We start from the raw sequence: 18735 nt of genomic DNA on the forward strand, positions 1-18735 counted from the left end.
GGGGAAGGGCAGGCAGCAACAAATAAAGAAGGCAAAGTCCTATGGCCGGGGGAAGGGCAGGCAGCAGCAAATAAAGAAGAAGTCCTATGGCCAGGGGGAAGGGCAGGCAACAACAAATAAAGAAGTCCTATGGCCAGGGGGAAGGGCAGGCAACAACAAATAAAGAAGTCCTATGGACAGGGGGAAGGGCAGGCAGCAATAAATAAAGAAGAAGTCCTATGGCCAGGGGGAAGGGCAGGCAGCAACAAATAAAGAAGGAGAAGTCCTATGGACAGGGGAAGGGCAGGCAGCAACAAATAAAGAAGGAGAAGTCCTATGGCCAGGGGGAAGGGCAGGCAGCAACAAATAAAGAAGGAGAAGTCCGATGGACAGGGGGAAGGGCAGGCAGCAACAAATAAAGAAGGAGAAGTCCTATGGCAAGGGGGAAGGGCAGGCAGCAACAAATAAAGAAGTCCTATGGCCAGGGGGAAGGGCAGGCAGCAACAAATAAAGAAGAAGTTCTATGGCCGGGGGAAGGGCAGGCAGCAACAAATAAAGAAGTCCTATGGCCAGGGGGAAGGGCAGGCAGCAACAAATAAAGAAGGAGAAGTCCGATGGACAGGGGGAAGGGCAGGCAGCAACAAATAAAGAAGGAGAAGTCCGATGGACAGGGGGAAGGGCAGGCAGCAACAAATAAAGAAGGAGAAGTCCTATGGCAGAAGTCCTATGGCCAGGGGGAAGGGCAGGCAGCGACAAATAAAGAAGGAGAAGTCCTATGGACAGGGGGAAGGGCAGGCAGCAACAAATAAAGAAGAAGAAGTCCTATGGACAGGGGGAAGGGCAGGCAGCAACAAATAAAGAAGGAGAAGTCCTATGGACAGGGGGAAGGACAGGCGGCAACAAATAAAGAAGTCCTATGGACAGGGGGAAGGGCAGGCAGCAACAAATAAAGAAGGAGACATCCTATGGCCAGGGGGAAGGGCAGGCAGCAACAAATAAAGAAGGAGACATCCTATGGACAGGGGGAAGGGCAGGCAGCAACAAATAAAGAAGAAGTCCTATGGACAGGGGGAAGGGCAGGCAGCAACAAATAAAGAAGGAGACATCCTATGGCCAGGGGGAAGGGCAGGCAGCAACAAATAAAGAAGAAGTCCTATGGACAGGGGGAAGGGCAGGCAGCAACAAATAAAGAAGTCCTATGGCCAGGGGGAAGGGCAGGCAGCAACAAATAAAGAAGGAGACATCCTATGGCCAGGGGGAAGGGCAGGCAGCAACAAATAAAGAAGGAGACATCCTATGGACAGGGGGAAGGGCAGGCAGCAGCAAATAAAGAAGAAGTCCTATGGCCAGGGGGAAGGGCAGGCAGCAACAAATAAAGAAGGCGAAGTCCTATGGCCGGGGGAAGGGCAGGCAGCAGCAAATAAAGAAGAAGTCCTATGGCCAGGGGGAAGGGCAGGCAGCAACAAATAAAGAAGAAGTTCTTTGGCCAGGGGGAAGGGCAGGCAGCAACAAATAAAGAAGGAGAAGTCCTATGGCCGGGGGAAGGGCAGGCAGCAACAAATACAGAAGGAGAAGTCCTATGGCCGGGGGAAGGGCAGGCAGCAACAAATAAAGAAGGAGAAGTCCTATGGACAGGGGGAAGGGCAGGCAGCAACAAAAATAAAGTGTGGAATCCTAAGGTCATAGGCAACTCATTCTTCCTCAAATTTTCCTTCAGTGAGGAAATGACCAGAGGCAGTCCTAATTGTGCTGTCAGACTGGGGGCTGTCTGCTGTTTGCTGGTGGTGTACACGCTTTGTTTTACACATTTCTTATATATAAATGTATGGGTTGTTTTTAAATGTTTCTTTCCATGTATGTCCGTCCATGCCCTAGTCAAGCAGATATAGTCAGGGATGGTAATGCAAACTTGGCACCACATTGGGCAAGAAGGAAGTCCTGGGCCTCAACCTTACCTTGTCCCTATGCAAAGTCAGAAATGGTTCCTCGCAAAATAAGGCCACAAGTTCAGATGCTCACCTTCCAGATGTGAGGGCTACAAGGATTGCCACCTTGTAGGGAAGATGGAGACATAAAGAGAAAGATATAGAGATGTAGAGAGACATAGAGAAAAAGGTCTCTGATGGGTTGAAAAGGCCATTTCAGAAGCTTATTAAGAGAACCAGATTGGGTCTTAGTCAAGGAGTCTCTGAACAATCCCAACCACTTTCCCACTCGAAAATTTAATTTTTTAAACATTATTTACAAATTTATATTTTTTATTTTTACAGTTTGTAATTTTTTTTCTAGTTACATAGTTAGTCTGGCCGAAAAAAGACAAATGTCCATCCAGTTTAACCATCAACCATTAAAAAAAAAGTTATAATCCTACACAGTTGATCCAGAGGAAGGCAAAAAAAACCCAGCAAAGCACAATCCAATTTGGTCCTGCTGGGGAAAAAATTCCTTCCTGATCCCCCGAGAGGCAATCGGATATTCCCTGGATCAATAATCGGATATTCCCTGGATCACCTTTCCCTATAAATGTTCTATCCAGTTATATTCTGTGTATCCAAGAAAGAATCCAGGACTTTCCTACAGCAATCCACTGAGCTGGCCACAACCAACTCTGGAGGGAGTCTATTCCACATTCTCACAGCTCTCACTGTGAAGAAACCTTTGTGATGAGCTGAACACCCCAGACTCAGATTCAGCGGTAAGTTCATGAACTTAATAAAAGTTTGAATTCCGAATGTGAACCCCAATATTCCAATATATTAGAGATACTCACAGGAAATGAAGAGGACGCTGGTGAGGATGATCAAAGCAATGAAGGCCAATATTAGGAGGACCCCCAGGGCCAGTAGCACCCGGTGCTGTGTACTCCTGGCTGCTGGAATCGCTACAGACAGAGAAGATAATGAAAGAGCCTGCGTGTATCAGCCGGTAAATAATCCTCCAGAATTCTTATCTCACATAACGACATTTTATATTCATCCCGGATCATCTGTCCCCCCCCCCCCAGCATACAAATTCATTATGATAGGTTATTATTCTGAGTAAATATGACATCAGTTTGATATTCAGCTGAATTGTAGATCTTTCACTGTAACTGTATGAATGTATATCACAATATATCATATAATAATCTTCTACTAAAACCATTTATATCTTCTGTATATGTGAATGTATATAGTACAACAAGAAAGGAAGATTTTGAGTCATCCTGGGTTCTCACACAGGCAGGATGAAAGGCTCCGGGGTGTTTGCATCACATGGATGAAACTAGATTTTCAGTTTCCCCAGAGATTGGTAAAACCTAGTTTGGGTTCTGGATAGTGATGGCCTTGTTCAGTTCATGGATGAACATTCGAACCTACAGAAAGTTCAAACACAAACTTTGAACACAAACAATTTACTGAGCGGTATCTTCCTGCATCTGAGTATGTGGTGAGATCCCGATCAGTGACTACAATCCGACATCTGAGTATGCGGTGAGATCCCGCTCAGTGACTACAATCCGACATCTGAGTATGAGGTGAGATCCCACTCAGTGACTACAATCTGACATCTGAGTATGAGGTGAGATCCCGCTCAGTGACTACAATCCGACATCTGAGTATGAGGTGAGATCCCGCTCAGTGACTACAATCCGACATCTGAGTATGAGGTGAGATCCCGCTCAGTGACTACAATCCGACATCTGAGTATGAGGTGAGATCCCACTCAGTGACTACAATCCGACATCTGAGTATGAGGTGAGATCCCGCACAGTGACTACAATCCGACATCTGAGTATGAGGTGAGATCCCGCTCAGTGACTACAATCCGACATCTGAGTATGAGGTGAGATCCCGCTCAGTGACTACAATCCGACATCTGAGTATGCGGTGAGATCCCGCTCAGTGACTACAATCCGACATCTGTGTATGCGGTGAGATCCCGCTCAGTGACTACAATTCGACATCTGAGTATGAGGTGAGATCCCGATCAGTGACTACAATCCGACATCTGAGTATGAGGTGAGATCCCGCTCAGTGACTACAATCCCACATCTGAGTATGCGGTGAGATCCTGCTCAGTGACTACAATCCGACATCTGAGTATGAGGTGAGATCCCGCTCAGTGACTACAATCCGACATCTGAGTATGCGGTGAGATCCCGCTCAGTGACTACAATCCGGCATCTGAGTATGCGGTGAGATCCCGCTCAGTGACTACAATACGACATCTGAGTATACGGTGAGATCCCGCTCAGTGACTACAATCCGACATCTGAGTATGAGGTGAGATCCCGCTCAGTGACTACAATCCGACATCTGAGTATGAGGTGAGATCCCGCTCAGTGACTACAATCCGACATCTGAGTATGAGGTGAGATCCCGCTCAGTGACTACAATCCGACATCTGAGTATGCGGTGAGATCCCGCTCAGTGACTACAATACGATATCTGAGTATGCGGTGAGATCCCGCTCAGTGACTACAATCCGACATCTGAGTATGCGGTGAGATCCCGCTCAGTGACTACAATACGACATCTGAGTATACGGTGAGATCCCGCTCAGTGACTACAATCCGACATCTGAGTATGCGGTGAGATCCCGCTCAGTGACTACAATACGATATCTGAGTATGCGGTGAGATCCCGCTCAGTGACTACAATCCGACATCTGAGTATGAGGTGAGATCCCGCTCAGTGACTACAATCCGACATCTGAGTATGAGGTGAGATCCCAATCAGTGACTACAATCCGACATCTGAGTATGAGGTGAGATCCCGCTCAGTGACTACAATCCGACATCTGAGTATGCGGTGAGATCCCGCTCAGTGACTACAATCCGACATCTGAGTATGAGGTGAGATCCCGCTCAGTGACTACAATCCAACATCTGAGTATGAGGTGAGATCCCGCTCGGTGACTACAATCCGACATCTGAGTATGAGGCGAGATCCCGCTCGGTGACTACAATCCGACATCTGAGTATGAGGCGAGATCCCGCTCGGTGACTACAATCCGACATCTGAGTATGAGGCGAGATCCCGCTCGGTGACTACAATCTGACATCTGAGTATGAGGTGAGATCCCGCTCAGTGACTACAATCTGACATCTGAGTATGAGGTGAGATCCCGCTCAGTGACTACAATCCGACATCTGAGTATGCGGCGAGATCCCGCTCGGTGACTACAATCCGACATCTGAGTATGCGGCGAGATCCCGCTCGGTGACTACAATCTGACATCTGAGTATGCGGTGAGATCCCGCTCAGTGACTACAATCCGACATCTGAGTATGAGGTGAGATCCCGCTCAGTGACTACAATCCGACATCTGAGTATGAGGTGAGATCCCGCTCAGTGACTACAATCCGACATCTGAGTATGCGGTGAGATCCCGCTCAGTGACTACAATCCGACATCTGAGTATGAGGTGAGATCCCGCTCAGTGACTACAATCCGACATCTGAGTATGAGGTGAGATCCCGCTCAGTGACTACAATCCGACATCTGAGTATGCGGTGAGATCCCGATCAGTGACTACAATCCGACATCTGAGTATGAGGTGAGATCCCGCTCAGTGACTACAATCCGACATCTGAGTATGCGGTGAGATCCCGCTCAGTGACTACAATCCGACATCTGAGTATGAGGTGAGATCCCGCTCAGTGACTACAATCCAACATCTGAGTATGAGGTGAGATCCCGCTCGGTGACTACAATCCGACATCTGAGTATGCGGTGAGATCCCGCTCGGTGACTACATTCTGACATCTCAGTATGAGGTGAGATCCCGCTCAGTGACTACAATCCGACATCTGAGTATGCGGTGAGATCCCGCTCAGTGACTACAATCCGACATCTGAGTATAAGGTGAGATCCCGCTCGGTGACTACAATCCGACATCTGAGTATGAGGCGAGATCCCGCTCGGTGACTACAATCCGACATCTGAGTATGAGGCGAGATCCCGCTCGGTGACTACAATCTGACATCTGAGTATGAGGTGAGATCCCGCTCAGTGACTACAATCCGACATCTGAGTATGCGGCGAGATCCCGCTCGGTGACTACAATCCGACATCTGAGTATGCGGCGAGATCCCGCTCGGTGACTACAATCCGACATCTGAGTATGAGGTGAGATCCCGCTCAGTGACTACAATCCGACATCTGAGTATGCGGTGAGATCCCGCTCAGTGACTACAATACGACATCTGAGTATGCGGTGAGATCCCGCTCAGTGACTACAATCCGACATCTGAGTATGAGGTGAGATCCCGCTCAGTGACTACAATCCGACATCTGAGTATGCGGTGAGATCCCGCTCAGTGACTACAATCCGACATCTGAGTATGCGGTGCGATCCCGCTCAGTGACTACAATCCGACATCTGAGTATGAGGTGAGATCCCGCTCAGTGACTACAATCCGACATCTGAGTATGCGGTGAGATCCCGCTCAGTGACTACAATACGACATCTGAGTATGCGGTGAGATCCCGCTCAGTGACTACAATCCGACATCTGAGTATGAGGTGAGATCCCGATCAGTGACTACAATCCGACATCTGAGTATGAGGTGAGATCCCGCTCAGTGACTACAATCCGACATCTGAGTATGAGGTGAGATCCCGCTCAGTGACTACAATCCGACATCTGAGTATGAGGTGAGATCCCGCTCAGTGACTACAATCCGACATCTGAGTATGCGGTGAGATCCCGCTCAGTGACTACAATACGACATCTGAGTATGCGGTGAGATCCCGCTCAGTGACTACAATCCGACATCTGAGTATGAGGTGAGATCCCGATCAGTGACTACAATCCGACATCTGAGTATGAGGCGAGATCCCGCTCAGTGACTACAATCCGACATCTGAGTATGCGGTGAGATCCCGCTCAGTGACTACAATCCGACATCTGAGTATGAGGTGAGATCCCGCTCAGTGACTACAATCCGACTTCTGAGTATGCGGTGAGATCCCGCTCAGTGACTACAATCCGACATCTGAGTATGAGGTGAGATCCCGCTCAGTGACTACAATCCGACATCTGAGTATGTGGTGAGATCCCGCTCAGTGACTACAATCCGACATCTGAGTATGAGGTGAGATCCCGCTCGGTGACTGCAATCCGACATCTGAGTATGAGGTGAGATCCCGCTCAATGACTACAATCCGACATCTGAGTATGAGGTGAGATCCCGCTCAGTGACTACAATCCGACATCAGAGTATGAGGTGAGATCCCGCTCAGTGACTACAATCCGACATCTGAGTATGAGGGGAGATCCCGCTCAGTGACTACAATCCGACATCTGAGTATGCGGTGAGATCCCGCTCAGTGACTACAATCCGACATCTGAGTATGAGGTGAGATCCCGCTCAGTGACTACAATCCGACATCTGAGTATGCGGTGAGATCCCGATCAGTGACTACAATCCGACATCTGAGTATGCGGTGAGATCCCGCTCAGTGACTACAATCCGACATCTGAGTATGAGGTGAGATCCCGCTCAGTGACTACAATCCGACATCTGAGTATGAGGTGAGATCCCGCTCAGTGACTACAATCAGACATCTGAGTATGTGGTGAGATCCCGCTCAGTGACTACAATCCGACATCTGAGTATGAGGTGAGATCCCGCTCAGTGACTACAATCCGACATCTGAGTATGAGGTGAGATCCCGCTCAGTGACTACAATCCGACATCTGAGTATGAGGTGAGATCCCGCTCAGTGACTACAATCCGACATCTGAGTATGAGGTGAGATCCCGCTCAGTGACTACAATCCGACATCTGAGTATGCGGTGAGATCCCGCTCAGTGACTACAATCCGACATCTGAGTATGAGGTGAGATCCCGCTCAGTGACTACAATCCGACATCTGAGTATGCGGTGAGATCCCGCTCAGTGACTACAATCCGACATCTGAGTATGAGGTGAGATCCCGCTCAGTGACTACAATCCGACATCTGAGTATGAGGTGAGATCCCGCTCAGTGACTACAATCCGACATCTGAGTATGAGGTGAGATCCCGCTCAGTGACTACAATCCGACATCTGAGTATGCGGTGAGATCCCGCTCAGTGACTACAATCCGACATCTGAGTATGCGGTGAGATCCCGCTCAGTGACTACAATCCGACATCTGAGTATGAGGTGAGATCCCGCTCGGTGACTACAATCCGACATCTGAGTATGAGGTGAGATCCCGCTCGGTGACTACAATCCGACATCTGAGTATGCGGTGAGATCCCGCTCAGTGACTACAATCCGACATCTGAGTATGAGGCGAGATCCCGCTCAGTGACTACAATCCGACATCTGAGTATGCGGTGAGATCCCGCTCAGTGACTACAATCCGACATCTGAGTATGAGGTGAGATCCCGCTCAGTGACTACAATCCGACTTCTGAGTATGCGGTGAGATCCCGCTCAGTGACTACAATCCGACATCTGAGTATGAGGTGAGATCCCGCTCAGTGACTACAATCCGACATCTGAGTATGCGGTGAGATCCCGCTCAGTGACTACAATCCGACATCTGAGTATGAGGTGAGATCCCGCTCGGTGACTACAATCCGACATCTGAGTATGAGGTGAGATCCCGCTCGGTGACTACAATCCGACATCTGAGTATGCGGTGAGATCCCGCTCAGTGACTACAATCCGACATCTGAGTATGAGGCGAGATCCCGCTCAGTGACTACAATCCGACATCTGAGTATGCGGTGAGATCCCGCTCAGTGACTACAATCCGACATCTGAGTATGAGGTGAGATCCCGCTCAGTGACTACAATCCGACTTCTGAGTATGCGGTGAGATCCCGCTCAGTGACTACAATCCGACATCTGAGTATGAGGTGAGATCCCGCTCAGTGACTACAATCCGACATCTGAGTATGTGGTGAGATCCCGCTCAGTGACTACAATCCGACATCTGAGTATGAGGTGAGATCCCGCTCGGTGACTGCAATCCGACATCTGAGTATGAGGTGAGATCCCGCTCAGTGACTACAATCCGACATCTGAGTATGAGGTGAGATCCCGCTCAGTGACTACAATCCGACATCTGAGTATGAGGTGAGATCCCGCTCAGTGACTACAATCCGACATCTGAGTATGAGGGGAGATCCTGCTCAGTGACTACAATCCGACATCTGAGTATGCGGTGAGATCCCGCTCAGTGACTACAATCCGACATCTGAGTATGAGGTGAGATCCCGCTCAGTGACTACAATCCGACATCTGAGTATGCGGTGAGATCCCGATCAGTGACTACAATCCGACATCTGAGTATGCGGTGAGATCCCGCTCAGTGACTACAATCCGACATCTGAGTATGAAGTGAGATCCCGCTCAGTGACTACAATCCGACATCTGAGTATGAGGTGAGATCCCGCTCAGTGACTACAATCCGACATCTGAGTATGAGGTGAGATCCCGCTCAGTGACTACAATCAGACATCTGAGTATGCGGTGAGATCCCGCTCGGTGACTACAATCCGACATCTGAGTATGCGGTGAGATCCCGCTCGGTGACTACAATCCGACATCTGAGTATGAGGTGAGATCCCGCTCAGTGACTACAATCCGACATCTGAGTATGAGGTGAGATCCCGCTCAGTGACTACAATCCGACATCTGAGTATGAAGTGAGATCCCGCTCAGTGACTACAATCAGACATCTGAGTATGTGGTGAGATCCCGCTCGGTGACTACAATCCGACATCTGAGTATGAGGTGAGATCCCGCTCAGTGACTACAATCCGACATCTGAGTATGAAGTGAGATCCCGCTCAGTGACTACAATCAGACATCTGAGTATGTGGTGAGATCCCGCTCAGTGACTACAATCCGACATCTGAGTATGCGGTGAGATCCCGCTCAGTGACTACAATCCGACATCTGAGTATGCGGTGAGATCCCGATCAGTGACTACAATCCGACATCTGAGTATGAAGTGAGATCCCGCTCAGTGACTACAATCCGACATCTGAGTATGTGGTGATTTCCCGCTCAGTGACTACAATCCTGCATCTGAGTATGCGGTGAGATCCCGCTCAGTGACTACAACCCGACATCTGAGTATGAGGTGAGATCCCGCTCAGTGACTACAATCCGACATCTGAGTATGTGGTGATTTCCCGCTCAGTGACTACAATCCTGCATCTGAGTATGCGGTGAGATCCCGCTCAGTGACTACAACCCGACATCTGAGTATGAAGTGAGATCCCGCTCAGTGACTACAATCCGACATCTGAGTATGTGGTGATTTCCCGCTCGGTGACTACAATCTGACATCTGAGTATGAGGTGAGATCCCGCTCAGTGACTACAATCCGACATCTGAGTATGAAGTGAGATCCCGCTCGGTGACTACAATCCGGCATGAGTTCTATGATGAAGTCACACGGTATTTTAGTAGTGAGACATTCATTCATGTCTCAGGTGTCAGTGGGGTTCCCCGCCAACAGCCGAATGTCAAAAGAATTGTTGGAATTACCCGACAATTACAATTTTTTTTTAAACGATGTGGGGTCCGTTCTCCCATCCATACCAAGCCCTTTGGGTCTGATATGGTTTTGGGAGGAACCCCCATGCCAAAATTAAAAAAAATGGTGGGCAGGTCCCCCCAAAATCCATACCACACCCTTATCTGAGCATGCAGCCTGGCAGGTCAGGAAAAGGGGACGAGCAACTGCCCCCCCCCCCCTCTTGAACCATACCGGGCCACATACCCTCAACATGGGGGGTGCTTTGGGGCGGGGGAGCTCCTCCCCAAAGCACCTTGTTCCCATGTTGATGGGGACAAGGGCCTCTTCCCCACATCCCTGGGCTATGGTTGTGGGGGTCAATGAGCAGGGGTCTTATCGGATTCTGGAAGCCACCTTTCATAAGGGGGCCCCCAGATCTCCCCCCCCCCCCCTCCCCGTGTGAATGAGTATGTTGTACATGGTACCGCTACCCATTCACAAAAAAAAAAAGTGTAGTGTAAAAAAGACAGGAGACAGTCTGTGACAAGTCCTTTATTATAAATAAAATAAAAATAAAAAAATGTCCCCTGAAGTGGATCCAGTGTTAATCATGATGCCCGCCACCACCTGAAAAAAGAAAAAAAACCGCTCCGCTCTCTACGCTGGCTCCCGCCGTCTGACAGCTGCGCTGACAGTTCTGACAGTTCTTGAATACTGTGATGATGTCACCAGGGGTGGGGTCACCTGTGGTCAAGTGCATTGCTTTGACCAATCACAATACACTGTCACAGCATATTGCATTGTGGGGTGCGGTGGGCGAACAGCCTGCTGAACGACCTTAGCGTTTGTGTGTTCGCTGAACACAGGAACAGTTGATGTTCGAGCCGAATTTATGTTCAACTTGAACATGAAGCCCAACCCTAGTCCTCAGCTGTCTATAATGGATGAAGAGGATACCCCTCAATATAATAACTTACCTTTAGATGTTTCTGTATTCTTCATTCTTTGTATTTTGAGACCACTGATATTGGCATATGTATTGTCCTCACAACATTGCCCTGAAGAGGAACATAGACCTTCATAAAAATATTGTAGATTCCAGGGAGGATATTTCGGTAATACAATTCAGATATAATGGAGCTCTGTGAGAGCAAATGATACCTGTGCTTTCTGAAATATGACACTATTGACATATTTTGTGACAAGTCAGGAGTTTATTCATGGAGAGGTACTGACAGGTCCACCTTCTGATTTCACCAATAATACAGACCATGATATGTGGACTTATATAGTGATATATACTGTAATTAAGCTTGTAACAGTTATTATTAGACTTTAGATTTATTATTGTGGTCATGACTTGGGACTCGGCTCCTACTGGGGTCAGAGTGGCTGATCAGGACTGGTGGATGGGGCAGAGCAGATGGTGGTGAAAGCCACAAACTTGACACAGAATGCTGGTTGTGCCTGCTGGCTTTGAACAGTGAGAGCCATGAAAGAACCAAGGCACAGAGCCTTCACTTAAAGGTGGAGTTATTATGCTGCAGGGAATACCCAGGTTGTGGCCCTCTGACTTACCTGAGCAGGCCACAGATGTGCTGGTGATGTTCCCTTGCAGTGCTGGAGTGCAGGTCTCACAAGGTAGCGAGTAACACAAGAGGCAATAGCAAGGATGTATGGAAATACCAAGAAATACAGACGGGATGAGAAGGAAAAGAGATAGTAATTAAGAGACTGAAGTGCAAAGGAAGACATGGAGGTGAAGACCTAGATGCAGGCAGAAGTACATAGACTGACAGGAGAAGCATACAGATGGTGGAAAACTGGGATCACACAAGTGGAAGCAGGCAGGGATATATTGGGAACACAAGGCTGGATGGAGGATGGGACACACGGGGAACAGAAGATTGGAAGAAGGCTGGGAACACAAGGCTGGAAGAAGGCTGGGACAAACTGGGAACACAAGGCTGGAAGAAGGCTGGGGCACACTGGGAACACAAGGCTGGAAGAAGGCTGGGACACACTGGGAACACAAGGCTGGAAGAAGGCTGGGACACACTGGGAACACAAGGCTGAAAGCAGGCAGAGACACACCAGGAACACAAGGCTGGAAGAAGGCTGGGACACACGGGGAACAGAAGATTGGAAGAAGGCTGGGAACACAAGGCTGGAAGAAGGCTGGGACACACTGGGAACACAAGGCTGGAAGCAGGCTGGGACACACTGGGAACACAAGGCTGGAAGAAGGCTGGGACACACTGGCAACACAAGGCTGGAAGAAGGCTGGGACACACTGGGAACACAAGGCCGGAAGCAGGCTGGGACACAATGGGAACACAAGGCCGGAAGCAGGCTGGGACACACTGGGAACACAAGGCCGGAAGCAGGCTGGGACACACTGGGAACACAAGCCTGGAAGCAGACTGGGCATACTGGGAACACAAGGCTGGAAGCAGGCTGGGACACACTGGGAACACAAGGCTGGAAGAAGGCTGGGACACACTGGGAACACAAGGCCGGAAGCAGGCTGGGACACAATGGGAACACAAGGCCGGAAGCAGGCTGGGACACACTGGGAACACAAGGCCGGAAGCAGGCTGGGACACACTGGGAACACAAGCCTGGAAGCAGACTGGGCATACTGGGAACACAAGGCTGGAAGCAGGCTGGGACACACTGGGAACACAAGGCTGGAAGCAGGCTGGGAAACACTGGGAACACAAGGCTGGAAGAAGGCTGGGACACACTGGGAACACAAGGCTGGAAGCGGGCTGGGGCACACTGGGAACACAAGGCTGGAAGAGGGCTGGGGCACACTGGGAACACAAGGCTGGAAGAGGGCTGGGGCACACTGGGAATACAAGGCTGGAAGCAGGTTGGGACACACTGGGAACACAAGGCTGGAAGCAGGTTGGGACACACAGGGAACACAAGGCTGGAAGCAGGCCGGGACACACTGGGAACACAAGACTGGAAGCAGGCTGAGACACACTGGGAACACAAGCCTGGAAGCAGGCTGGAACACACTGGGAACACAAGCCTGGAAGCAGACTGGGACACACTGGGAACACAAGGCCGGAAGCAGGCTGGGACACACTGGGAACACAAGGCCGGAAGCAGGCTGGGACACACTGGGAACAAAAGGCCGGAAGCAGGCTGGGACACACTGGGAACACAAGCCTGGAAGCAGACTGGGCATACTTGGAACACAAGGCTGGAAGCAGGCTGGGACACACTGGGAACACAAGGCTGGAAGCAGGCTGGGAAACACTGGGAACACAAGGCTGGAAGAAGGCTGGGATACACTGGGAACACAAGGCTGGAAGAAGGCTGGGATACACTGGGAACACAAGGTTGGTAGAAGGCTGGAATACACTGGTAACACAAGGTTGGACGAAGGCTGGGGCACACAGGGAAGACAAGACTGGAAGCAGGCTGGAAGACACTGAGAACACAAGCATTAAAGCAGGCTATGACACACTGGGAACACAAGGCTGGAAGCAGGTTGGGACACACTGGGAACACAAGGCTGGAAGCAGGCTGGGACACACTGGGAACCCAAGGCTTGAGGCAGGCTGGGACACTCTGGGAACACAAGGCTGGAGGCAGGCTGGGACACACTGGGAACACAAGGCTGGGACACACTGGGAACACAAGGCTGGAAGCAGGCCGGGACACACTAGGAACACAAGGCTGAAAGCAGGCCGGGACACACTGGGAACACAAGGCTAGAAGCAGGCTGGGACACACTAGGAACACAAGGCTGAAAGCAGGCTGATCACATTGGGGACACAAAGCCGGAAGCAGGCTGGGACATACTGAGAACATGAGGCTGGAGCAGGGTGGGATACTAACTAGAAAGCACTGGGGGTAACTGGAGGCAAAGAAAAGCACTAAAAAAGAACACTTGGGGTTCAGTAGCTTGAATGTGGACACACTGCTTAAACATTATATAACCCTTGCACTAGCCCTTTAACACTGCACCCCTCTGTGACTGGCTAAAAGCCAGTGGCATAACCATTGGGGCTGGAGCATAGAACAGGTGAGTGTGACAATTGCACTCTCTCTAACTTCAGGTCCCCAGATCACCCAGCTGAGGCCCACATGGCAGCAGGTGCCAGATAAAGCAGCCAGCATCTGGCCTGGCTTGGTGCAATCTATTCCCGGGAAAGACACTGAACCCATGTGCTCCCAGAACATAAATATCACTCCCAGTATGCAGTAGGGTCACCCTCCCCTGCAAATGGCTATGGCTGTGTCAATATTCATGCTGTTCATTTGCCTAGTCCTTACCCATGTTCTGAAAGGCTCTCATAGCTTCCTGAAGGCAGGTAGAACTCAGACAAACTCAAACAACACCAGACCATCATGAGCAGACTTACCAGTCTCTCTGTTAAGTGGAGAAAGACAACTATGCCTATCCTAACTATACAAATCCTAGTTCCTAACTAGGAGGATGCTATACATAGATCACATCCCCTCATATCCAGACATACAGGGGACTTCTCAGGATGGATGATGTCTATGTGGCTAATAGGCCACTTCATCAGTTTATCAGTGGTTCCTATTTGCTGGGCAATCACTGGTGTGGAACTGAGTTCACAGTGATCAATTGCCCAGCATCTAGGAACCACTGAACTACTGTGTAACACCAATATATTGGGCAGTCACTGGTGTGGATCTTTATTAACAGAGGACCATGCCATTGATTGCCCAGAAACTAGGAAAGAATGAATTGTGTAACACTGATAAATTACGCACGTACTAGGCTAGGTCTCTGCTCACACAGATCCATACTAGTGATTGTCTAGCAACTAGGAACCACTGAACCTCCTTAACACTGATAAACTGGGCAATCACTGGCATGGATCTCTGTAAACGCAGATCCACGGCAACTGGGAACCACCGAACATCTGTGTAACCCAGATAAACTGAGCAATCACTGGCATGGATCTGGGCGAACACTGATCTGCCATACTGCCATACGCAAGCCAAAGTCCTTGGAGTCATTCTGGACTCTAACCTCTCCTTCCAACCTCATGTCAAATCACTTACAAACACATGCAGGCTCCACCTCCACAACATCGCCAAAATATGCACCTTCCTTACCCCAGACACCACTAAACTACTCGTACACTCCCTGATTATCTCACGCCTGGACTACTGCAACTCCCTCCTCACCGGCCTACCCCAGTGCAGGCTCTCCCCGCTTCAGACCATCCTGAACTCAGCGGCTAGACTCATCCACCTCACCAAGCGCTCCACCTCTGCCACCCCCCTGCCTATCCCTCCACTGGCTCCCTATCGCCCAACGCATCAAATTCAAACTACTCACTCTGACCTACAAAGCCATTCACAACACTGTCCCTGACTACCTCACCAACCTGATTCCCAGGTACCACCCTACCCGTACCCTTCGCTCTTCACAGGACCTCCATCTATCTTGCTCCCTGGTCTCCTCCTCACACGCACATCTGCAAGACTTCTCCAGGTCCTCCCCCATCCTCTGGAACTCACTACCCCAATCCATCAGACTGTCACCTTCCCTCCTCACCTTCAGGCACTCCCTGAAAACCCACCTCTTCAGGGAAGCCTACCCCACCCTCACCTAACTGCTGCTCTCCTTCATTCCTCCTACCACTCCATCCCCCCACAGCCACTTCCTCCTGTACCACTACCCCCTCCCTCCTAGATTGTAAGCTCGAAAGAGTAGGGCCCTCTTACCCCTCGTGTGCTGTTTGTAGTTGCTGTAATGTTTCATGTTCTGTCCCCCCCTCTATTGTACAGCGCTGAGCAAACCCTTTGGCGCTATATAAACTCGATGTAATGTAATGTAATACTTATTGCCCAGCAACTAGGAACCACTGAACATCTCTTAAACACTGATAAACTGGGAAAACACTTGAGTGCATCTGTGTTCATAAAGATCCACGCAAGCGATTACCCAGAAACTAGGAACCACTGATCTTCTGTGTAACACTGATAAACTTGGCAATCATTGATGATGATCTGTGTGAACAAAGGTCCATGCCACTGATTGCCCAGCAACTAGGAAACACTGAACACCTGGTTAACACCCATAAACTGTTAAAGTGGCATATCAGCCACAAAAGGCATTTTTTTGGTGTAATAAATACATTTATGATCACTACCCAAGCTACAATGTCTCAGAACCTTCTAAGACCAAATCAGAAACCTTGAATGCCTCTGCCACACAAGATTTTGATATTAATTTTTTATCTTCTACTGATAGGTTCTCCAAACATCCTGATGTCCCTTATGAGGATCCAAGATTGGGTTCCCAAGATATTGAGAGTGACCTCCCAAATCCTGCTGGAGTCAGACGATTTCACCACAAGCATACCCAGAAGGTTGTGTTAACCAATGCCTTTGTTAATTCTCAACTTCACCAAACTTAAGTTACATTTTTTTTACCACCCCCACTTCCTTTATTTTTGGTAGATACTTTGGAGTTTCCTTTCTTTCCTCTCAACTTTGAGATGCCTTTTTAAAGCAGCAAAGTTCCCTGCATCAGTTTGTCCCAGTGTAACTTTAAAATGGACTCTCTAGAAAGCCTAGGTGATGATCATTTCTGAAAGTGGCCAACTGCATCAAGGTGGTCCCTCTCTTTCAAACTGTGACAAAATGATCAAAGTGATCCCTCTCTGGCCAACTGCATAAAAGTGATCCCTCTCTGACCAACTGCATAAAAGTGATCCCTCTCTGGCTAACTGCATCAAAGTGATCCCTCTCTGGCCAATTATGTCAAAGTGATCTCTCTCTGGCTAACTGCATCAACGTGATCCATCTCTGGCCAATTATGTCAAAGTGATCCCTCTCTGGTCAACTGCATCAAAGTGATCCCTCTCTGGTCAACTGCATCAAAGTGATCCCTCTCTGGCTAACTGCATCAAATTGATCCCTCTGGCTAACTGGGTTAAAGTGATCTCTCTTTGGCCAACTGCATGAAAGTGATCCCTCTCTGGCTAACTGCATCAAAGCGATCCCTCTCTGGCTAACTGTATCAATGTGATCCATCTCTGGCCAATTATGTCAAAGTGATCCCTCTCTGGCCAACTGCATCAAAGTGATCCCTCTCTGGCTAACTGCATCAATGTGATCCCTATCCGGCTAACTGCATCAAATTGATCCCTCTGGCTAACTGGGTTAAAGTGATCCCTCTCTGGCCAACTGCTTAAAAGTCACCCCTCATTGGTCAACTGCATCAAAGTGATCCATCTCTGGCCAATTATGTCTAAGTGATCCCTCTCTGGCCAACTACCTCAAAGTGGCCCCTGCAGCCATGTGTCTCCTGGACAAGGAGCCTCCTGTCCCACAGGTGGAGCCACAAACTACAGATAGGCCCTTGATTATAACAGGTGTGTACACCTGTACATTTACCTTGATGGTCTATGGTAAGAACTGGACATGGGGATAGAGGCTTCATCCCATCCAAAGCTCTTTGAAGCCTCTAGACTCTGGACCCTGATCTGAGCATTACAAAACCCAGAGAAAACCAAAAGCTTAGTTTTATCCCCTCTGAATTGAATCTCTGAAGCCCCTCACTCTGAATTTTTGAGAATCCAGAGTTTTCGTTGATCCTCCTAATACAGTGGCAAGGCCTTGTACTGTCTGTATCACGCTACAGGACAAGACTACAGAACACCCCCCTATTTATCTTCATAACTCAGAGGTGTTCTGTAGACGTAATAGATATATAGCACAGACAGAAAGAAGAAGATAGTAGATATCAGCTGACAAGATTAAACAGATATCACAAAACACCTTCAATAGTGCCCCAAAGGGTGCAAATAAGAGGCGCTCATTGATTACATACCCTTTAATATTATTTTGTCAGGATTCCCGCCTCCCTCAATATTCATCAATTATCTACGACCTACCTGGCTCCATCTCCAGAATTTCAGCTCCCTTCATGGCACGCTGCGGATAAGCACGATTCTACGTGTTGTGTGATCTGCGTCCTCAGTATCTGTTGCTGTTATCTTTAGAATCTTCTTAGAAGAAGGTGTCACCCCCCTTACTGCCCTTCAGTTTTAGGAACTTAAAATGTCACAATAAAGAGGAAGTGTACGGAGTTCTGTAATATTTTATATTTTATCCATGCAGACTAAGGTGTGCCTGCTATTGAACAGGATATTTAATCTAATCAGGTTCTGGACTCTGACTGATACTGATGGGCCGAACACCCCTCTGTTTGGTTCGCGGTCGAACATTCAAATCTACAAAATGTGTGACTGCGAACTTTGAACAGGAACGATTTACTGAGCGGTATCTTCCTGCG

The 18735-nt window shown here is 49.1% G+C and overlaps 1 protein-coding gene across 1 annotated transcript in view; it reads right to left on the bottom strand.

Moving 5' to 3' along the window:
- Positions 1 to 18368, bottom strand: part of LOC149435671 (C-type lectin domain family 10 member A-like) — a 66904-nt gene extending 48536 nt beyond the window's left edge. Inside the window, exons 1-3 of the mRNA XM_089662485.1 lie at positions 18335 to 18368; positions 11411 to 11491; positions 2750 to 2860 (exon numbers count right to left, since the gene is read on the bottom strand). Of these exons, the coding sequence (XP_089518611.1) occupies positions 2750 to 2860; positions 11411 to 11491; positions 18335 to 18368 (226 nt within the window). The remainder of the gene's footprint in view (positions 1 to 2749; positions 2861 to 11410; positions 11492 to 18334) is intronic.
- Between the last annotated feature and the right edge of the window lie 367 nt (positions 18369 to 18735).

The sequence above is a fragment of the Staurois parvus genome, unplaced genomic scaffold (assembly GCF_062004578.1).
Source record: "Staurois parvus isolate SC_StPar_1 unplaced genomic scaffold, SC_StPar_1.0 ptg001482l, whole genome shotgun sequence".
NCBI classification, from domain to species: Eukaryota; Metazoa; Chordata; class Amphibia; order Anura; family Ranidae; genus Staurois; species Staurois parvus.